General features: G+C 36.7%; 1 protein-coding gene across 1 annotated transcript in view; it reads left to right on the top strand.

Annotated features, from left to right (window-relative positions):
* Nucleotides 1-24,592, top strand: part of TMEM232 (transmembrane protein 232) — a 351,105-nt gene that overhangs the window by 138,959 nt on the left and 187,554 nt on the right. The window contains exons 10-11 of the mRNA XM_089312847.1: nucleotides 2,641-2,764; nucleotides 3,561-3,813. Coding sequence (XP_089168973.1) covers nucleotides 2,641-2,764; nucleotides 3,561-3,813 — 377 coding nt within the window. The remainder of the gene's footprint in view (nucleotides 1-2,640; nucleotides 2,765-3,560; nucleotides 3,814-24,592) is intronic.

Below are 24,592 nucleotides of genomic sequence, written 5' to 3'. Positions count from 1 at the left end.
TGCTGGCACTGCAGATTGCGGCTTTACCCACTACACCACAGTGCCAGTCCCTTGTTACTCTTTTTGATCCTCCTTTTATTCTTAACTTTCAGAGGTGTGTGGATTTTTTGAAATTGTCAATATTCTCTGAAATATTTATTGCTAGATTGGAATAAGTTATATAAGGTTACTAACTTTGACATTCTAATTCCATTTTTTAAAATAGTAGTAACTTATTGAGGAAACAGGGTTAGAGTATGGATTACAAGCCAATAAACCTCTGGCTCAGATTCTTTTCTACAAAAATAGTGAAAAATCTATTGTAGTTATAAATTACTTTGTACATAGTTAATTTCATGGCATTATAAAACCAAGTCGATGTACTGATAATTGAGACTGACTTTATGATGATGAGTTCACAAGGAAGATAGTGCTTTATTAAAATCTCTAGCCTAATCCAATTTGAGTGCTGCTTTCTTTGTGCATTGGCTTTCAGTTTTGATTTTTTTTAACAAACTCCAATTTATAAGTATTGATGTTTCTCTTCTATTTTTGGCAAAGTATTTTCACTTACATAAAATTTTGCAGTCAGCAGCATTGATTGGAACAGTGTGTTTCTGGTGAAGCACTTTTTTACCATAGGTGGCTGACACTGATGGATCTTTTTCAATCCATAGTTCACTGAGAATGCCCTAGGTTAGACACAATTTTCCAGCCTTATAAGAGAGAAGAAGAGCCAAAAACCTTGTGCTTATGAAATATATTCAGAGGAAAAGAAAGTTTATGGACTCCACGGCCATTCTCTCTCTTTTACATGACCCTATCTTGAAGTGTGAGCAAGTTCCCAGGAATGACTCATTGTCCAATTTAGAGGTCATCTGGATCTCTTCTAGTCACTCAGAGATTTTGTGGAGAAAGTTATCAGTCTCTTAAGTCTGAAGTAGTATTTTTGTGTTTCAGATCATTTACTATTTTGAACCTAGTTCCGTTTACATAGAGTATTTCATTTAAATCTCACAATAGTCTCTGAAAAGTAAGTCCACTATATTTGCTATGGCACATGGACTAAGCCTCCACTTCCGTTGCCAGCATCCTGAACTGGAGTGCCAGTTCAAGTTCCAGCTGCTCTACTCCCTGATAATGCACTGGGGCTTGTCCTGCAAAGCCACACTGTTGGGGAGAGCAGGGCGAAAGTGTTCTTCCCACAAGAAGCACCAGAGACAAGTTTCGGCGAACATGTCTGTCTATTCACAGCCACTCACACTTTTAAAGGGCAGACACAAGGGGCATAACTAAATCAAGGCAACACCACTACTACAGGACAGAACTGACACTGGCACTAATATGCCTCTCCAATCAGCTCGAAGATCACATAGCTAGGGTAGCTTTCCAGGTAGGCCTGGGCCACACCCAGGGGCAGTTTACCTGATTGGCAGAAGGTGGGGTGGGGAGAAATGTGCCTGGGGCTCCTGCTGCCAGCCATACCAGCAGTCCGGATAACTGCATGGGCTAGGCAGGCAGCCTCATGCGATCACCCACAATACACATGGGAAGGCAGCAGGTGATGACCCAGGTTCTGAGCCCCTGCCACTCATGTTGGAGATCCGGATGAAGTTCCTGGCTCCTTGTTTTGGCCTCGCCCAACCCTGACTGTTGTGACCATTTGGGGAGTGAACAGGTGGATGGAAAAATCAATCTCTCTCCTCTTTCAGCACCACCTCCCTCCTTCTCTGCTTTCTCTGTCACTCTGCCTTTGAAGTAACTAAATAAAAAAAATAAAATAAGCCTAACAACACAAAGACTGAGATACAGTATATGAACTGCCCTGCATCACATACTGACTCAACATTATTAGAAATAAAGGAGTTTCTTCCATCTAAAAAAAAAGAAAATTAAATTACATATGTATAAAATGTATCAACTTTTTAATTTATTAATGGTCTATAACTCAAGTTGATAAAACTAAACAGATAATTTTACATTTGAGTTCTTATTTATCAGTTCTTTTTCAATCTATGTCTCTTTTAGTTGAACAAAAATAGCATCTATCAAATGTATTCTGAAAGCTTCAGAATATATATATATATATACATTTAAGGCTAATAAATTTTTCTGTGATTTCCTTGTTATTACATAATATTTTGAAAAATAACATTTGACAATCTTTCATTCATATGAAATATAAATATTTGAGACAATGTGCTTTTTGCCAGTCGGAACAATGTTGAATTTTTACAGTAGTTAGGAATGGAAAGCCATTTTTAAAAAATGTTTCTCTGTTTTGAAAAGGAAACACTCTCTTGAAATTCAATTCATTGAATGAGTTGCCAAAATTAAAAGCCGAAAGCCTGTTTGGTGTGAGATATGAGAGCACTCTGGGATCAGAGCCCGTGATTGCTTGTCATCCCAGATCTCTGAAGAAATGGCTTCTATTACTCGCAAAGTTTCATCCAAGCACTTCTCTGATCTTGAATATGTTTCCAAAATGTGACTTTTTCTTGTACACTTTTATTATAACCTGTACTAATACCAACAGTTTGGAAATAAGTGTATCTGACAATTCAGGAACTCCTTTTTTCTGGTCTATTGCTTTGTTCATTAAAAAGTCATTATTACTATTTTACAGTAAAGTCTTTGTCACTTTGTTAATAAAATTTCTAGGTTGGATTCAGCACTGGCTTTGTTGGTCCTTGGGGAGGCTGCCAAATTAAACCTGGCCTGCTTGAGGACCTTGATGGACCTACTAAGGGATTTTATTTCAAGCATTCTCTCCATTCAGAATCAGGTAACAGCACTGCTAATTTACCTGTGAAAAGAGACCTGTGTAGACACATACTTTATTTTTCCCATTATTTAAATTGTATATTATACTAGGACATATAATGATAACAATTTTAATTAAATATTAAAGCAAATGTACATTTAAATTTATTCTAAACATCTTTGATTGTTATTATGTACATATTTTAGTAGGAGTGAGATCTTTATTTAACCATTTCTTATTAAACATTAACTTTGTTATATAAAGAGCTACAGTTAATTACAAGTAATGATGAACTGGTGTTTTTACACATAAATCTTTACCTGCATTTCTCACTATTTCTCTAGAATACATTAGTAACACTAAATTACTGAGTGAATAACTACTTACTTTCTTTAATATTCTTGAAACAAATGTCTAAATTTTTCTACAGCAAGTATAACTTTCTTATATTCCTATGAATGATATATGAAAATGTCACAAACTAGAACTGAATTATAAATCAAAAATATTTTTAAGATATAATGAAAATCAATGTTTCATTAGATTATGATAAAAATTGAAAAGTTTTTTGTATGTTTATTGGCTATTTATATTCTTTCATTGCATACTTATTAGTTATTTTTTTAATTTTTGAACTGTATTTTATACAATCCACCTATGGAAGATCTTTTTAATAATGCATACATTTGGAAATATTAGCTTATTATAATCTTTTAATAACTCCAAATAATTTGAAGATATTTCTTTTATGTTGTTATAGAATTCTTAATATGAGAGAATTGACTTCTTTTATCAAATATGTATTTTCTCATTTCAGCAAGAAAGCAACAATGTAAGTGATTTTTCCTCAGCTTGGAATATAGTCACCATATATACAACAATTCTTTCAGAAATCTGCTTGTATGCATCCACTTCTGATTTGCGAAAAACGGCTCTGATTGGTTTTTGTGACTGTAAAAATTCTAGAAAAAGTATTTTACTCATGGACAAACCAGAAGAAGAGCCAGAATTAAGAGGAACAAGTGTTTTAAGTCTTTTGGAATATTTTTCTTCCAAAATATCAGATAATTGTAAGTAAATTGTTTTTTACTTGATGAGTCATACTTGTTAATTGTCCTGTCTGCATAGACATATTAAACCTTTCACAAAAAGTTTAACATTTAAGTGTGGGAAATGATATTAATTTCAGTAGAACTTGCTCCAAATTTTGGAAGCGTATTTTATATTGTGGAATATTTTTATCAATAATTTTAAAATAAGCAAAAGAAAACTAAGACTCAGTTGATTTATGATGCAAATTAGATTCCTTGCAAACAAAAGTTGTCCTTAGGAAAACTTTTGAAGTCTATATTAAAATTTCTTTCCTCTTTATTTTTATTTCTTTACCCTAAGGACTTCTGCATTTTCTCTATGCATCTACAAGGCTTTTTTTTTAAGGCTTATTTTATTTATTTAAAAGGCAGGGGTTTCAAAGAGAAAGGGAGAGACAGAGAGAAGATCTTCCATCAGCTGGTTCACTACTCAGATGGCTACAACGTCCGGGGTTGGGGCCGGCTGAAGCCAGGAGCCCAGAACTCCATCTGGGTCTCTTATATGAGTGGCAGAATCCCCAGCACATGGACCATCACATGTTGCCTTTCCAGGTGCATTAGCAGGGAGCAGGATCGTAAGCAGAGTCCTGGGGACTTGAACTGGTGCTCATGTGGAAAGCAGCATCACAAGTGGCGCTTTAACCTGCCGCACCACAACCAAATGTTTTCTTGTTACTTTTTCCTTGATCAGAAGATTTCTCTGCAATAACTTGCACATATATTGCAGTATATTATATTTTAAAATGTCTTTATTATATTTATTTGGAAAACAGAAAGACAGAGAATGAGAAAGGCAGAGAAAGGTCTCCCATCTGCTGATTCACTCAGAAATGCCTGCAACAGCCCTGGATGGGCCAGGCAAAGCCAGGAGCTAGGAACTCAGGCTGGGTCTACTTTGTAGGTAGCAGAGATTCACCAGTGTTAAGTCAGCACTTCCTTTGGTATGTGACCTCCTTTGGTATGCTTTAACAGGAAGCTGGAATGGAGGGCAGAGATAGGACTGGAACCCAGTCACTCTGATACAAGGTGTGGGTGTCTGGAGTCAGGGCTTCACCGTTGTACCCAGTGTCTGCTCCTGTGGTCCATCCTTCACACTGATGTTTTACCCTCCATCAAATAGTACTTGTCGTGTGAATCAAGTGACTGTGCGTATGGGAGCTAGTAAAATATTTTATTTTTAAAGGAGTGCTGTGGGTGCAGTATTAATGTAATGGGGATCTTTTAGATTAGAGAACTTTCTGTATAGGTTAACTTTAGAGTCATTGCAGTTTATGTGTGGCTATAGACTGTTGCGTATATGAATGTGACTCTCACTTCTGCTAAACTGTGAGGTAATTGAGAATACAGACTCATGTCTGCATTATATTTGTGTTAATTCAGTATCTAGCATAGCAGTAGATAATAAGTGGGTTTGTCATGTAACTCTGTGATTAGTCACTGAATTTTAGATATAATTGCAAGATTTTTAAAGTATGAAGGAACAAAACACTATCTTTACTCAGAACTGTAATTTACTTATTTGATGTTGAATTGTACTTGAATATAAGTTCAAATAATAATACTTTAGTAGTAGTTATTAATGCCATTTTTAAAAGATTTTATTTATTTGAGAGGTAGAGTTATAGACAGTGAGAGGGAGAGACAGAGAGAAAGGTCTTCCACCCACTGGTTCACTCCCCAAATGGCCACAATAGAGGCTGGAGCTGTGCCGATCCAAAGCCAGGAGCCAGGTGCTTCTTCTGGGTCTCCCACATGGGTACAGGAGCCCAAGGATTTGGGCCATTTTCTATTGCTTTCCCAGGGCACAGAAGAGAGCTGGATTGGAAGAGGAACAGCCAGGACGAGAACTGGCGTCCATATGAGATGCCGGCACCGTAGGCAGAGGATTAACCTACTGTGCCACAGCGCCGGCCCCTAATTTCATTCTTAAAAAAATTTGCTCAGAATTTTAAGTTACTTTCAGTAAGCTTTGACTTAATCAGAATACTGGATTAAATCATTTCTGAGTGTAATTTGACCTTTTCCCACTTTTCAGATAATATTTTATTGTTGTTGATTTTAAATATATGATTTATTTTTCAATACACAAATTGGATTTCTCACATGTCGATAGGATTGATAAATATAAATAAATGTTGTATTCTTTTGCTGTTATACTTCTAATTTAATTATTCAGAATGGGCTGGCTGCTGGCTCCTGGCTCCTGGCTTTGGATTGGCGCAGCTCCGGCCATTGTGGCCATCTGGGGAGTGAACCAGCGGATGGAAGACCTCTCTCTTTGTCTCTACCTCTCTCTGTAACTCTTTCAAATAAATAAAATAAATCTTAAAAAAATTATTCAGAACAGTCAGATATCTTACTATACAGTAACTCAACACATGACTTCATTTTTTTATGTTTGGAAGATTTTTTTATATTTTGAAAGGCTGGTTTATTTATTTGAAAGGCAGAGAGAGAGAGAGAGATCTTCCATCCACTGGTTTGCTCCTCAAATATCTGCAACAGCCGAATGTCAGCCAGGCTGAAGCCAGGAGCCACGAATTCCATTCAGGTCTCCCATGTGAGTAGTAGGAACCCAAATGTTTAGGCCATGATGTGCTACTTTCCTAGGTGCATTAGCAGGAAGAGGGATTGGAAGCAGATGATTTTTTCTGAAGATTTTATTTATTTGAGGTAGAGTTACAGACAGTGAGAGGTAGAAACAGAGAGAAAGGTCTTCTGTCCATTGGTTCACTCCCCAGATGGCTGCAATGGCCAGAGCTGCACCAGTCTGAAGCCAGGAGCCAGGAGCCAGGAGCCAGGAACCAGCAGCCAGGAGCCAGGAGCCAGGAGCCAGGTGCTTCTTCCTGGTCTCCCATGTGGGTGCACGGGCCTAAGTACTTGGGCCATCTTCTGCTGCTTTCTCAGGCCACAGCAGAGAGCTGGATTGGAAGAGGAGCAGCCAGGATTGGAATCGCTGCCCATAGGGGATGCCGGTGCCACAGGTGGAGGGTTAACCTACTGTTCCATGGCGCCAGCCCCATGATTTTTAAACTTCATTTATAAAAGTTAAGTTTTATATCTAAATTAGTTCTTCACACATAGGTTGCAAAAGAAAGCACAGGTTTTAAAATTTGGATTTAAAAAATCCATCTATGAAATCAAAGCCTTTAACTCTGTCTACCTGTGTAAATGCTTTCAGGTTTCTATCTCTGACCACTTCGGTGGTGGACCCACTCTGTGGGGAAGATCTTCATTCTTGGAAGCCCCATGGCTGCCCTCCGGCTTTCAGCTCTGTACTCTGGCATAGCCCCATGATGATGAGATTTCCTCTTTGTGGGACATGCATTTTTTTTTTCTTCATTGGCAGTCTTATTTCTCCCATTGCCAGCTGATCCTTTCATTGAATTTATTTGCCTATTGTTGATTTTTTAAATTGAGATTCTTATCTTTTCCTGAAAACTTTACTGTGATGAAAGAATTTGGGTGGCCTGTTGAAAGAGATTTTGTTTTTCTGCCTATCTAGCTTAACACTGCTCAGCTTTCCAGAAAACACACCCCAAATCTTCAAATATTTTTCTCCTTGCCTATAGTGGTTTCTGCAATAAGCTTATTGAGAATCATGTGGTATTTACATCAGGTTTCTTCTCTCTGAACAACACCATACATTCTGGCCAGTTATGTCTGTGCTCGAGATTGCCATGTGCATCATCATCCTACGTCAATGTTTTCTCATCTTTATATATAGGAGTGAACACATTTTTTCTATTTAGTATGAATTCAATACTAAGGGGGAACATATGACATCCAAGAGCACACAATTCAGATTAGGTTATTTTTGTATGTGTCTCTAGATGAGATTGCCACCTAGATATTTGGTAAAAAATAGTCTCACCAAGTAAGGTTGTTACTTTTGTGTAATTATTTTCCATTGAATATACTCTCCAGGAGTTTCTGAATCTCATTGTACTGACTGCCAGACAATGTGATGGATCAAAGAACTATCTTTGGAGATCCTACCGTATCATTATTCTTTAAATGGCTTGGTGATACAAGGTAGAAGGCAATCCCTGAAAGACTAGATGCTATAAGGAGACTCTCTTTGTACATTCACAAGTGGTACAGAGGCAATGGATGGAATGTTTGCTTTCATTGATGTCCTTGTAATGCTTACACTTGAATTCAGCAGTGAAATGATTAATCAGGATTTTCTTCAGTGTTTTCTCAACACTGGTGGACAAATAGAAGTTACTAGCAGTGGGATTCTTTAAAAGATTTAATCTATAGTAATCAAATCAAAAGTGCCTCTTGCATACTCAAAGATCAGTGTTCTTCCTATTGCATCAAACATCTTGAGCAATCCATAAGCAATACTAGCGGCATTTGTCTTAGGTATGATTCTGAAATTGATTTTGAAATTGATTTCTTACAAAATCCTTGTGGCTTCTTGTGGGAAATGATTGAAGTTAAATTGATAATCTGATGGAAGCCTGGTTAAACATATCTCAAGAGTCTGTTCTGGAGTGTTCTTAATGTCTCTCAGAACCACCCATGGACATAAACTTTTGATCTTATTAGTCTCCTGGATTTTTATCTATCTGTGTCAATCACTACTATGAAAAACCATCACTTGACAAATTCATTGTCAAATATTTCATCAGTCAATTGACAGAAATTAAAAACTGTCCTGTTATGGTTCATTATAACTTGATTTTTGGAGCATCCCTGCGTAATTTCTCCGTGTACACAGTGATTCTGTCTGAGTATCCTGAGTGCTTTATCAGCGGTGATGAAGGCTAGCTCCACTGTACCACAGAGACTAGAGGGTCCCCAAGTGCTATCATTCGTTCACGCTTTGTCAATGTGATTACTGGGAAAAATGGACTTGTCTTTCTGAAATGTGATATAAAAACTGAAGGAGGTTTTTCCCTCATAATTTTACCCTTCAAGACAGTCATTTGTTTAGAATGAGAAAACCCAGCCTGTATGCATACGAATTTGTACTTTAATTTTGTTACTTGTATAGCATAATCTTAAGAAAAGCATTAAATCCTGCTGAAAATTACTCTCTTTATCTGATAATTATAATATGAATCATACCCATATCATGCAAATTTAAGTGAGGACAAGCTATGGAAACATAGAACCTAGTGTATGATAAAGGTCCAATAAGTGTAATTGTTGCTGTTATAATCAGTGAGGAAGGATTTTTTTGACACTTATTCTTGTTTACAGCATGTATCTTGGGGCTTTTTATTTATACAGAAAGATACAAATGACATTGGAAAATATTTGAAAATGGTATCAATTTTTTTTAGGAAGGATTAAATGGTGTCTTGATGGGTCACTTGTATGTTAAGAATTTCTTATAAAGAAACAATCCAAATCACAGTTTTGAAAAGGTATTATTATAAGAAAATGAAGTAATGACTTCCAGGAAGATGATTTCCTGGTGATCTTATCTGATATAGGAATGGGAGTTGAGGGATACAGGGGAATATGTGGCTACTTGGCTTGTCCTTTTGCCATACTGAGATTCTGTGTCAGATAAAATTTTTTAAAGATTTATTTATTTATTTGAAAGTCAGAGTTACACAAAGAAGGAAAGGCAGAGAGAGAGGGAGAGAGAAAGAGAGGGAGAGAGAGGTCTTCCATCAGCTGGTTCACTCCCCAGTTGGCCACAATGGCCAGAGCTGTGCTGATCCCTAGCCAGGAGCCAGGAGCTTCTTCCAGGTCTTCCCACATGGGAGTAGGAGCCCAAGGACTTGGGCCATCTTGTAGTACTGCTTTCCCAGGACATAGCAGAGAGCTGGGTCAGATCAGAAGTGGAGCAGCTGGGACTCGAACCAGAACCCATATGGGATGCCTGCGCTGCAGGCGGCAGTTTTACCCGGTACACCACAGCGCCAGCCCCAAGATCAGCTTTTCAAAATATCCTGTGTCTATTACTCAAGAGTAAGGTCCCTCACCAGTGACTAACATTTGAGTTGTAGTGGTTTTGATTTAATACAAATTTCTGTACATGCTTATCAATACCACTTATGCATTAACATTTAGTTAAAACTCAGAGTCTGACTTTATCATTCCTTCTAAGGAGGACCATCCTGCACTCATCCAATAGATTCCAACTATAGGCTGGTTTGATGCTTAGGTTTATGAATCAACCTTTATTTGACATACAGATTTTTGTAGCATCATCCATAGAAGAGGTTATTTGGAGCTAGAAAAATACAAGGGAGAGTGACAAAAATAAATTAATTTAAACACTAAAAATTTATGATTGATCTCTATGGAGATTTTATTTTAAAAAATATTTTGCCTTTAAAGGTTCCTTGAGGACAATAATAAATAACTTTTAATGTGCTCTTTCTATGCCAGACACTGTTTTAGGGACTTAATATGCATGAACTTAGTCATTAATAACTGCAACAATACTATAACATGTACCTTCAAGTTACTCTCCTTTTATGGATGAGAAAACTGAAGTACTAACACTTTTTCTGTTTGCTGTTGTTTGGATATCATTTTGGCTGTTAAATTTTCCTAAAAGACTCATGAGTTAAAGGCTTGGTCACTAGGGTGTTGCTACTGCAAGACAGTAGAAATTGTTGGAGGTGAGGCCCATTGGGAGGTTTTTGGGTCATTGGCAGTATGCCCTTAGATGGTACTTCTCATGAGATGCTTGTTCTAAAAGCCTGAGATTAGACACAGCTACTCTGTTCCTGGGCTCACAATCTGATTGTCTTTCTGCATGCAGTCTCCCATTGCCATCCACCATTCTCATCAAAGGCCAAACCAGTGGGTCTGCCTAATATTGGGTTTAAACTTCCAGAACTGTTAGCTAGATAAAACTTTTCTGTTTGTACAGTTAGTTGTCTCAGTATATTGTTGTTGTACTGAACAGTTAACTAATGTGTTGTCTGAGGAAATATAATTAGTAGATGGTATATCTGTGGCTTGCCCCAGACTTCCCTGCTTCAGACCACCTCACCGAGCTCACTAGGGTCGTTGGCCCATTCGATGACATTGTTTGAACTGTCCACCTGCATGTTTTAGAATGTGAACAGGGTGACTTTGGACAGTTCTCTCAGGCCCTCATTACTGTATAGCACTGTTTGTGTGAGCATTGTGACAGATCTGTGGCAGGTGGGTCCTTAGTTCCTGTGTGATTTCTCAGCCCTTTTCTAAAGCTTTGGCTCAGACATTCTACAAGGTGGTTATCAGGATCTACCCCATTCAACTACTGTGTGTTTTATGATTTAAGAAAATCTGTCCTACAGCTGCTGAACATGACAGTAAAATGTTATTCTCACCGTACAGGAAACTACTTCCTTTATTTGTTACAGACCTGTATGCATCCACTCAGTTAGTATTTACATCTGGTGGTTGATGATTTATGTATGGTTTTACCAGGAAGGTAACACAGCCTTATGTTGTGTCTTTTGAATTTCAAATGCCATCTTCCTGTGTTCCTACTTTGGTTTCATAGTGATAAAATGATAGACTTTAAAATGCCTTATTTATCTGAAATCAGTGTTCTGAAAATGAAACTTGGAAATGATACATTCTGGGGGAAATTAATGATCACTGACTTGGTGTTTCTTGCATAACAGGGTAAAATATTAGGAATAGATGATGAATGAGAGAACCAAAAATAGAGTAGTAAAAATCTTCTCAGTCAGGTATTATTCATCTAATGGTCCAAGCTCCTCAGGACCATTTGCAACTAGTGAGCAGTCGGATGCTGCTTAACAGTCAACAGAAGTGTGGCCCTCCCCAGTCCCCAAGCAGGCAAGTCCACTTCTGGAGTCTGTGAAAGATTTTCCATTCTATTAAGATTTAATCTTTCTTTTGAAACCTTCTAAAACATTGGCTTAAGTTGCCAGCTGGAGGCAATATACAAAAAGGGTCTAATCCTCCTCTCCTCCACCCATGCAAGTTCTTCCGGTATTTGAAGGTTACTGCCTTGGATTCCTTTTCTGCCCACCCTATCGTCATCTCCTGGGTCTTTGTTTACTGCCTACTTTCTGCGGTAGTGTTTTGTGATGCATGGACAATATTTTCCATATTTCATATTTACCTTCTGAAGTTTGTTAGAAGTGTGTCACATTGATATCTTCTTCTGAATTTACAGTAGTTTATTACAATGTTATAATATGAAGTGAAGACATATGAGAAGGATCCAAGTACTTGTCCATCAGTGTTGCCTGCAAGTAGAAAAAGAAAATATAAGTTTTCCTTTCATTCACTTGTTGAGAATTATTTTCTTGAACTGGTTCTCCAATGGTACTAGTGAATATATATGCCACAGTTGTAAAATAAGTTTATGTGCTTGATTTTAACTTGGGGAAAAAACATTAGCACAGAATAATAATTTTTTAAAAATTAAGTGAAAATTAATTGGAATATTAGAACCAATTTAAACTTCTAATGGCACTCTATTATATATTCAATGTGCCTCCTCCCTCAACGAATATTATTTAGAAAATATATTAGGTAATAAGTTTGTGTTTTTATGCATGAAAGATATTTAGCTCCTTTTAAATCTACATACATGCTAGCAGTTAAATTGAAGAAATCTTCCTAGTTCATAATTTTATGTACTAACAAATCTAGAGGACTAATACTACCTTCCATAATACTTCAACACCTGCCTCCTTTGTCTTTCTCAAATAGAAATTATCAAATATTATTTTATATTCTTAAATTATTTATTTATTCTACTGATTTGATTTGAAAGGGAGGAGTGAGGGAGCAGGGGAAGGATGGAGAAAGAGAGAGAGAGAGAGAGAGAGAGAGAGAGAGAGAGAGAGAGGAAATGCACTATCCCATTTATTAGTGTACTCCCTAAATGCCTACAACATCCAGGGCTGGGCCAAGATGTACGGGAGTCAGGAAATTAATCTGGGTCTCTCCTGAGTAGTAAGGACCCAAATAGTTGAATAGTCATTGAATAGTCATTGCGTATTGCCTTCCAGGAGGACATTAGTAGAAAGCTGGAATCAGGAGTAGAGTGGAACTCAAACCCAGGTACTCGGATAGTGGGGTGCAAGTGTCCCAAGCAGCATCTTAACTGTTACATCAAATGCTTCCCCCATACCTTGTATTTTTAAATATTGCCTTACATTTCTTTGTTAGGATTAGATTTGCCTACATAAGTCAAAAATACTTGAAAGTAAATAAAGTGGCAATTTCTCTTCTACATAGTGTAAATGTTCAAATGGACAAGCTATGGTACATGTACAGGCTTTAGACACTCTCAGGTAAGAACACTTGCTCTCCTCTGCTATTTGGAGAGGACAGTCCTTGCTTTTGTATCCAGATGGGCTGTGAGAGAGTTCCATCAGTGTACACATCTTTCAGGCAGCATACAGCAGAACGATAGAGAGGAAGAATAAAGTCCATCTCTGTCTTCTTGCTAGAAAGCATCACCTAACACTACTCCTGTAATCAAATTGGCTTATATATGATTATATAGATACGCCGAAAGGGAGATTTTTTTTTTTAGCTAAACATCAATGAACCAAGCTAAAAATCCTATTTTTAGCTGTGCAATCGTATTTTACCAAATTATGTTTTCCTATAAGAAATGTATTTTAGTATCCAGTGGATCACTCCACATTATCTTTTTTTTATTAAAATCTTTATTTATTTATTTGAAAAGGAGAGTTACAGAGACAGAGAGGGAGAGGGAGAGGGAGAGATAGAAGAATCTTCTTTCCACTGGTTCACTCCCCAAATAGCCACAAAGACTGTAGCTGGGTTGATCCAAAGCTGGGAGCCAGGAGCTTCTTACAGGTCTCCTATATGGGTGCAGGGGCCCAAGGATTTGGAGCATCCTCCACTGCTTTTCCAGGCACATTAGGAGGGAGCTGGATCTGAAGTGGAGCAGCTGGGACTTGAACCAGCACTCACATGGAATGCTGACATCGCTTTACTCAATTATGCCACAACTCCAGTCCAGCCCCACATTATCTAGCACATTGCTTGGCTCAGTAAAGGCATCAATAAGCATATGTGAAATCCATGAATGAGTGAAGGAAAGGAAATGGGTAGCATAATGCTTGTAGAGTTTTTATTATGACATATAATTAAAAATGATTATTAAACACCATCTTTGTATGGTGTGTATATAAGTGTTCCATTTATTCTCTCTTAAATATGTGATTACCATGTAATAGTTTTTATGAAGACTTTTATGGGGGTACAGTTCAACACTTGGACACATATATACAACATGAACATATCAAACCAGGCAACTACCTCTTCGTTTCTTTATCATTTCTTTGTATTTGGAGTCTACCCACTCCTCTCTTGTAGTTTTTTTTTATTCATTATACATTACTGTGAACTACAGCTGTTCCACTGTGCTACTGAACACTGAAACTCATTGCTTCTGACTGTGGTTTGATGTCATCCTCCCACTCTTGTTAGCATCGAGTAACCACTATTAATAAGCTCAGATGTAATTTTTTTTTAAAACTTCCTGTGAACTTCTGGATGAATGGATAAGGAAAATGTGACATATATATTAACAAAGCAAATGTGGTGTATATATATACATATATATTCACACATATGCATATTATAAAATGAACTATTATTCAGTTATCAAATAGAATGAAATTCGGTATTTGCAAGAAAATGGACTACCTGAACATCATTATGTTAACTGAATTAAACTAGACACAGAAAGACAAATACTGCATATTCTCTTTCATTATTTTAAATATCTAACACCAATGCTGTTCAATCCAGAAGTCTGTTTGTTTATACATTATAAATATTCAATGACAATACAAGCATGCTTATGTGTTTCACTTTGTATTAATGACTCATAGAGTACTGAAGATTTTTTTAAATTTTTGAATTCAAAAAACAACATGGTTGGGTTAGGGAAGGTATAGCTTGACCTATAGTACAGAGTTTATTTTGTGTATGTCTATATTTGGAGAAGGCGGGGGAGAGGAGGTGTGTACCAAATAAACATGAAAAATTAGGAGGCAGGCCCTGTTGGAAACCAGGCTGTCTGAAATGGAAGCTTGCTTCTAGAATCCAAAACTAGATACATACAATAGCAGTTACCTAGCATTTAAAGAATCTGTATTTACTGAACAGAAGTTCAGTAGCCTTTGTCAAGCTGTCAAGTGAAGGAGACTTGTTTGCACACCAGGCTGCCTAGACTTGTTATGTAAACTCATTTTACTTTTGTTTTGAAAAGTTGTAACACTATTAATTCAGTGATGATTGGACTTGTGTTGATTTTAGATTCTCACCCCAAAAATATCAACTTATCTGCACAAAAATAGGCTGTGCTTGTCCCCACACTAGTTAGGTATATTTTCAGAGATATTAATACCACTTAATTTCAGGCACTCTCACCACACAGCACACTTTCCAGGCCTTAAGGAAGAATGCTAGGAATGTCTTTTCATCAATAAATGTCTTAAAATTTTGTAAAAATAAGGTATCTTTGCAGTTTTTGAAATAAAGGCTTTAAAAGTATATACATTTAGCTCCTATAAAATCTAAATCTGATCAACTCACAGTCTTTAATATCAATATCAGCACCTCTAATTATTAATATCATTGTTTCTCCCTAATAAAGGGTCTGTTAAGTTAATGTGGATTGAATTAAAAGAAATATCTGCCAGTCTATCAGGTAGCTAGATAAAAACCTGTAAGTGTATTAAGGCTGCTTATAGTTGGCAAAAACAGTTGGAACTAGAGTTGAAAATGGAGTTATTATTGCAATGATTTCCGAATCAAAATGAAGATATCTTTCCCATTTGAAAGTGTTGAAGTGATTCTGGTCCTAAATCTCGTTATTAGCAATGATTTATTCTGAGTTTTCTCATAGCCAGCTTTCAGATAACAGTAATGGAATGTAAATTAGTGCAGAAGAATATTTACTTATTATACAAATTTTTGCTCTCAATTATAAGGTGGGAGGGCTCTTGCTCTGCTGTTGTAGGTTAATTTTATGTCTATACTTTTTCATCTATGCATGTGCATGCACACATGCACCATAACTAGCATTAATGTAGGATTCAAATGTTCTGGGAAAATTAAACTCACAATATTTTATTTAGGCAAAAAAGATGATGGAATAGTTTTTAGAATTTAAAATGTATTCAATCTTAATTCCCAAACATGTGATGAGTGTATTAAGAAGTAGACCATTTCTGTCTTATTAAGGAATGTACACGTACAAATCCTAAGTGATATGTTAACAAATCAAATCCAGCAGTGTGTTAAAAAATAATATGCCCTATTTATAGTTCTCACTCTAGCAACTCAAGGAGAACTCAATAATAGGAAATCTAAATCTTGGAATTGAATAAGGCTAAATGAGTTATTCTTACTGCATGTTAAAATGACATAGATTAATTTTAAAACACCTTCCTAATTTTAAGAAAATAGGTTTGGACAATGATTGGGATGCCCTCTTCCCCGTATCAAAGTGCTGATCTGATTCCTGACTACTCCATACTCCTGACCCAGCTTTTTGTTAACATACCTGGGAGGCATCAGGAGGTGGCTTAAGAACTTAGATTCCTGCCATCCACATGGGAGACCTGGATTGAATCCCTGGCTGCTGGCTTCCGCTTTGCCTAGCCCGGACTGTTAAAGGAACTTGAGGAGTGAACCAGTGGATGGAAAATCTGTCTCTGTCTCCCTCTTTGTCACTGTGTATTTCAAATAAGTATAAATAAATAAATCTTTTTAAAAAGTATAAAACTAGAAGTGTAATCGTAATTTCTGAAATTTATACAGCACTTATCAGAGACTCCAAATCAATATATCATTAACTGAAAAAACTAGAGGTAATTGTATAGAAGTCAAGTAAAAGATTTCTGCATTTACTGCTAGTACCTTCCTGCATTGTAGATGGCCTGACCAATGGTAAAATCAGGAAGAAGACACAGCTACAGTATCAGAAAGAATTTGTAGTAATCTGAATATCTGTTTGGATATTCAAGACTGAAAATAATAGCACCAATGAAACAAAATGGGTAGATACAAGGAACATATGTTATTGTCAAAATTTTCCTATTTCCCAGGGATAATTAAATATAAATATAATGCACAAAAACCAGACAATTGACAATAGCAACAAAGCAATGAAATTCCCAGGAATGCATGCTTATTATAAAAAGAGGAAAACTTATAAAACTCTGTTTGAAACAGAAAAGTATTTTTCAAATAAATGACTGTGAACTTTGATATGATCAGGATGAAGTTGATCCTATATTAATCTACAATTTAAACATAATTATAATAATATTGTCAATGGAATGGAAATAAGAAAGTTAACTTTATAGACAATCTGGGAAGAAATAACCAAGAAAACATACACAAAAACCCTCGTTGCTATGCTTGTATTTCTGCAGTATCAGCTGTTAACATCTCCTTTTTCATCTGATTTTATCTATTTGAATCTCTCTTTTCTTGATTATTCTACTAAAGGTTTATTGATTTTGATCATATTCAAAGAACAAGCTCATCATTTTATTGATTTTTTAAAAAGTTTCTGTTTTGTTTATTTCTGCTCTGATCTTTGTTATTTCTTTCCTTCTACTAACCTTGGGTTTGATTTTTTTTTTTTTTTTTCTAGGCTGGGTCCTTGAGATACATTGTTAGTTTGTTAGCTTGATGTCTTCCCATTTATTTTATTTCTACCTTATTATTATTAATTTTAAATTTACAAAACATAAAAAGTGAGGTAATGAGTTCCCATATACCACTCACCTCATTTCCTCTGCATTTTAAAAAATATTTATTTGTTTACTTGATAGGCAGAGTGACAGAGAGAGGGGAAGACACAGAGAGAAATATTCTCCATCCATTTACTGGTTCACTTTCCACATGACCACAGCAGCCAGGGCTGGGCCAGGACAAAGTCAGGTGCCAGGAACTCTAAGCAGGTCTCCCAGGTTCCAAGTACTTGGGTCATCATTTGCTGCCTTCCCAGGTGCATTAGTAGGAAACTGGTTCATAAGAAAAGTAGCTGGGTCTCAAACCAGTGGTCTAGTATGGAATACTGGAGTCACAAGTGCTGTTGGCTTAACCAGCTACCTCACAATACCAATTTACCATTTTCCCTATTAATATCTCACATTAGTATATATTTCTCACAATTAATGAATAGCATCCAGCTTCTCTTTTTTTGTTCCAAGCTGCTTTTATCCCTCCCACCTCCCCGAACCTCCAGTAATTAGCATTCTGTGTTTATACTGAGTTTTTTTCTAAGTTTTAGCTTCCATAAGTAAGGAAGAACATGTGATATTCGTCTTTCTGTGTGTGGTTTATTTCACGCAATGAGATGTCCTCCATTTCCATTCCATTATAAAGCAGATGACAGGTTTTATTCTTTTTAAATAGCTGTATAGTATTCCATTGTGTATATAGCCACAGTTTGTTCATTCATCTGATGATGGACACATTGGCTGTGTCTGTATTTTGGTTATTATGAACAGTGTTACTATAAACATGGTGGAGGAGGTATGGCTTTGATACAACATGTTCATGTCTTTTGGGTATATATCCAGTAGTGGGATTGTTGTGTTATATGAGAGTTCCATTTCTATTTTTTAAAGAAAACTCCTGCTGTTTTGTACAATGGTTGCATCATTTACATTCTCACTGACAATGTATGAACTACCCTTTCTCTACATCCTTGCCAACATTTGTTACTCTCTGTCTCCTTGAAAATAGTCATTCTGATAGGGGTGGATATCTTTCTGTTTTTTGAGATGAAGGATATAGGTGCTTATGCCATAAACTTACCTCTAGTATTGCTTTTGATATGTCTCATAAATTTTGGAATGTTCTGTTTCCATTTTCAATAGTTTTAAGGATTTTTAATTTTTCTTTTGATTTCTACAATTATCAGATATCATTCAGAAGTATATTATTCAGGCTCCAGTAATTGTATAATTCCTACTTTCTTTTATTGATGATTTCTTGTTTTATTCCATTGTGATTAGAAAAGATACATGATATGATCTTTATTTTAAAGATTTCTTGAGGTTTATTTTGTGACGTAATAGATGGCCTATCCTGGAGGGTATTCCATGGTGCTGATGAAAATGTTTTTCTGCAGCTATTGGATGGAATGTTCTGTGAATGTCTAGCTAGTCTATTTGGCTTGTGGTGTAGTTTAACTCATGTTTCCTTGTTGATTTTTGTGTGTGTAATATGTTCATTGATGAAAGCTGTGTGTTGAAATGTCCTGCTACTTCTCCCTTTAGATATCATAATTCTCTGATAAAATTTTGGGCACCAATATTAGGTGTACATTTACAACCTAGACACAAAGAAAGTGTCATATATTCTGTTTTGAATATGGAGGTCAGAAAAAAGTTCGTCTGAGCTTAATATGGTAGTTACTAGAGGCTGAGGTTGGGGGAGGGCAATGAGGAAGGTTGGATAATGGCACCAATCACTGCCAAGTAGAAGTAATAATTTCTAATGTTCAATAGCACCATGGATTGACTAAAGTTCACAATAATGTACTATACACTGTATAAAGAACTAGGTAAGAGGAGCTGGTAGACTCTGAACATAAGGAAAAGATAAGGAAATGGAAGGATTATTGCTGGTTTGATAATCCATGCTATATATATATGGGTTGAAATATTGCACCGCACTCTATAAAAATGTATGACTATTACATGTTTATTAACATGTTTAAAATTAAAAAAAAAAACAAAAACAGTGGGAAATTTCTTTTTTTAAAGATTTATTTATTTTATTTGAAAGTCAGAGTTACACAGAGAGAGGAGAGGCAGAGAGAAAGAAATCTTCCATCTGCTGGTTCACTCCCCAGTTGGCTGCAATGGCCGGAACTATGCTGATCCAAAACCAGGAGCCAGGAGCTTCTTCTGGGTCTCCCACACGGGTGCACGGGCCCAAGAACTTGGGCCATCCTCCACTGCTTTCCCAGGCCATAGCAGAGAGCTGGGTCAGAAGGGGAGCAACCGGGTCTAGAACCAGTGCCCATATTGGATGCCAGTGCTTCAGGCCAGGGCGTTAACCCGCTGCACCACAGCACCAGCCCCATAAATTTAATTATAAAACTACTATAATACAATCTATTATACTGGTAAATGAAGGACTTACAGATTTTCATAAATAGAATATTAAATTATGTTCATACATCTGTATTTATAAACTTGATGTCTATTAAAAATATACAAAACAAAGTAATATACATGATGAGTTTTACTTTCATAAGGACTAATTTTGGATTTCTTAAGTGCTTGTCATCCTATATTCATCTATAAAAATGAGTTTAAGGTGTTTTGTATATTACAAACTGGAATCAATGGGAAATCACAAAAACTGAATATGAAATCATATTCTACTAGAAATTATGAGGTACATGAAAATAAAATAATAGCTCTGTATTCTAGTGAACACTGAAAACTAATAAGCAAACCACAAAATAAAATAAATGTGCATAAATTTCTGAACAATGAACCATAGTACAAAACATATAGCAAAATGATTCTTTTAAAGGAATTCCAATATAATGCTTATCCATGCAGTAAAAATAAGTATCTTGCTGAATGTTAGTACAGAGCCAAACTCAGGAGAAAAAAAGCCCATCTAGTTATAAAAATTATATTCCAATAAATATCCTATCAATTTAATAAGCTGAAAAAGGAAGAGAAGCATTTATAATAGTTTTAATTTTTATTCTCAAATGTCAGAGAGTCATTATCTTTGGAGTTTGGTAAATACCGATTCCAAGTTTTGAAAACCCCTCTTCTGGGCCTGCGCCGTGGCTCACTTGGTTAATCCTCGGCCTGTGGCGCTGGCATCCCATATGGGTGCCGGATTCTGGTCCCGGTTACTCCTCTTCCAGTCCAGCTCTCTGCTGTGGCCTGGGAGGGCGGTAGAGGATGGCCCAAGTGCTTGGGCCCCTGCACCCGCATGTGAGACCAGGAGGAAGCACCTGGCTCCTGGCTTCAGATTGGCATAGTTCTAGCCGTAGCGGGCATTTGGGGGGTGAACCAACGGAAGGAAGACCTTTCTCTCTGTCTCTCCCTCTCACTCTCAAACTCTGTCAAATAAATAAATAAATTAAAAAGAAAACCCCTCTTCTGTGCCACAATTCAGAAGGCTGTTTTTGTGGATGACGTTCACCGTGTCAAGAATTGAGTCACCCTGGTATTCATACAGCATACTTCCCTTATTGCCATCATTCTTTTTTTAAATTATTCCATTACCATTTTTCTTGTTTATTTTACTTCCTATGCCATTTAACACACTGCAGTGTCAGCAATTTGTGGATATCTTCCTCCATCCATCACTGTTACTTCAATATTTAGAGCTAGCATTTATTCATCCTGCTTATCCCTCCTTCAAATGTTTAACCAATTGACACATGTAATGGCAGAAATTTGCTAGGAAGTTTGATGGTTAATTCTCTTGTTAATAAATTCTGCATATAATTGCCAGATTTGTCTCATCATAATTTCATTCCTTCCTGGTCCATAAAGTTTTTGCATTAGGATGGGTTAAATATATATCACACAAATCCTATTATAATTTATTTATACTTTTATTATCTTGCCTATTGAAGGACAAGGAGACTGTTTTCATCACTCAGGAATGTCATCAAGATCCTGTTTCTTTATATCTCTCTTCTCTTGACTTCTCCAGATGTTATATTTTCATTCCAATAAGTGTTGCCTCTTTATCAAAAATACATTTTTTGCTCTAGACTTCACAGATATATGTAGCATTGCCATGCAGAAGGAAGACAGGGATGATATTGATATTGGATGATTCCCCAAAGCAGCCCAGAAGACAGTCCCTTGGATAAAATTGACAGGACTAAATATAAAAGGACCAGACACACTGGTCACCACTAGCTACAAGGAACCCTGGAAAAGTAAATGGTGAGGAGGGAAGTATTTGGTATTACCCATGAGAATTAATTTCCAAAGTCTTCATACAAAATAAGATTCTATTTAGAAAGAAGAAACAGGGGTTGGGATGTGGCATAGTGGGTTAAGCTGCTTCTTGCAATGCCGGCATCCCATGTCAGAGTGCTAGTTCAAGTCTCAGCTTGTCTACTTTTGATCCAACTCCTTGCCAATACACTTGGGAAGGCAACAGTGGTGGTTCAAGTACTTGAGACCCAGTCACCCTTATGGGAGACCAGGAAGGAGTTCCTGGCTCCTGACTTTGGCCTGGCCCCAACTTGGCCCTTGTGGCCACTTGAGGAGTGAACCAGCAGATGGAAAGGAACTCTCACTTTCGCTCTGTCACTCTGCCTTTCAAATTCATAAATAAATAGATCTTTAAAAAAAAGTGGTAGACTATTGCTGGTGGATATATAACTAATTACAGTATTTGCTTTCTTTTAACAATTAGAAAACATATCAGGTTTGTGCCATTAGCACAATATGCTAACACAATTCGGTAACATTTGATCACCTACAAGTTTTAACAGTCTGAATATCAGCAATTTGAATAGTTACAATACTTACTCATTTGTGTCATCAAACTCTCTTGTTTAATAACAAATAAAATGTCAGAGGGACTTTGTATATGATTGGTATTCATGGCAGTCCAGCATAAGTTTGTTTCACAGCATTAGTCAGTTACCTGCAAACCATAATATTTTTTGCATTTTTACCTAGCGATATTTTCATTTGACCTGTGTATATAGTGCACACACACGCATTAAAAATGTGAAGCTCCATTATGTTAATCCACTAAAGTGATCAATAACTTTTGTCGTTATCATTTAAAATTGGTAAGTTGTAATTTTTTGGAGGTGATTATTCTAGTTACATTTATCTAATATTATTTTTCAGTTTCTCTTTTTGTAGCTGTACAACTTTTCAAGTGAGTTGGCTCTTTCATTTCTCATAAGTTCTTATTTTCTTCATTGATTTTTCAACTTAAGTAACATTCACAATTCAATTATTGTATTCTTTTGAGAGTGTTGAAGCATTAGACTTGACCCTATTGCTTCTGAGCCTTGGACTACAGTAGGGATAAATTTAAGTGTAAAGATTTATGAAGGGTAACATACACTCTGCCTCTGATTACCTATGTGACTTAAGGTTTATCATTTTCTGTAAAAATCTACTTATAGGAAGTGTGACCATCTTTCCTACTGTGCCATTTTGTGTTTTGGAGCTCTGTCTTTAAGGGAAGTATTGTTAAGGCACCGCTGACCTTTGCAGCAAAATGTAGGTACCAGGCATCCCCACGCCACTGTCCCCCAGATCAGGAGCTACGTGAGATGGGCTGCTCCATGCTGCTCATGGCTTCCCACACGTTACATTATGGTATCAGTGATTTTTTTTATTCTATTTTTTCTCTTCTTGTTTTTTATATTATATGTTTAAAAGGAAATATCTTTTGTACTGTGAATTTGTGGTAAAAGGTGCATTGTGCCCTATTTTTTTAACCTGTGTTGTGTGTATTGTGTATTGTCTGTATGCTTCTTGTGATAAATTACTTTTCTTTATGAAAAAAAAGAATATTTTGTATGTCAAGAAGCTCTTGGTATACTTTTGTGGGTATAATTTTATGTGTATGTGTAGTTTTGTGTGTATGTGTAATTTTGTGTGTATGTGTGAGTGTACAAGGGTACTTGAAAAGTTTATTTTGCTGCAAAAATATTTCTAAATCTATGTATAGTTTTTTTTTTAACATTTATTTATTTATTTGAAAAGCAGAATTACAGAGAGAGGAGGAGAGAGATCTTCCATCTGCTGGTTCACTCCCCAAATGGCTACAACAGCAAGGGCTGAGCCAGGCCGAAGCCTGGAGCTTCACCTGGGTCTTCACATGAATGCAGGGGCCCAAGCACTTGGGTCGTTTTCTGCTGCTTTCCCAGGCACAGTGGAGCAGTTGCTTTGAACCTGTGCCCATTTGGGATACTGGTGCCGCAGGTGGTGGTCTCACCGGCTATGCTGCAATGGTGGTCCCAATATCTAGTCTTTTGATAATGTATATTTATCTATGAACTATTTGAAGCCCCCTCATATATGTGAAATATGTTGAATAACATATAAAACTTATACATTTTATGGAGTGCATTGCAATACCTCAATGCATGTCTACAGAATGAATTTATCAAATTAGGCAACTAAATTTTCCATTTCCTTATCTTTTCTTTATGTTTGAAGTGTATGGCCTCCTCTCTTCCAGTTCTTTCTACAACATATAATACATTGCTATGAACTGTGATTGCCCCACTGTGCTGTGGAACTCCACGACGTATTATTCCCAACTATGTTTTGATACATGTTACCAGACCACCCTCCAGCCCCTCCTTGCCCCTTCCCAGCTTCTTTCTGGTAATCACTATTCTAAGTTTAGGCTGAGTTTCTTCAACTATCAGATGTAAGAGAGCATGTGTGCAGTAACCATTTTTCTGTGTTTGGTATGTTTTACTGTAGACGTCGATCTCCAGTTCCATCCATTTTGCTGAAAATACTGGGCTTTACCTCTTCTGTGGCATATAACATCCCACTGTGTGCATAGACCACATTTTCTTTATTCACTTATTTTTTTTTATTTTTTTATTTATTTATTTTTTTACAGGCAGACTGGACAGTGAGAGAGAGAGACAGAGAGAAAGGTCTTCCTTTGCCGTTGGTTCAACCTCCAATTACCGCTGCAGCCTGCTCTCTGCGGCTGGTGTACCGCGCCGATTCGAAGGCAGGAGCCAGGCGCTTATCCTGGTCTCCCATGGGGTGCAGGGCCCAAGCACTTGGGCCATTCTCCACTGCACACCCGGACC

This window comes from Oryctolagus cuniculus, chromosome 14 (assembly GCF_051225735.1).
Source record: "Oryctolagus cuniculus isolate XC-2025 breed Fujian yellow rabbit chromosome 14, ASM5122573v1, whole genome shotgun sequence".
NCBI lineage: Eukaryota > Metazoa > Chordata > Mammalia > Lagomorpha > Leporidae > Oryctolagus > Oryctolagus cuniculus.
This window is presented reverse-complemented; position numbering and strand designations above follow the sequence as displayed.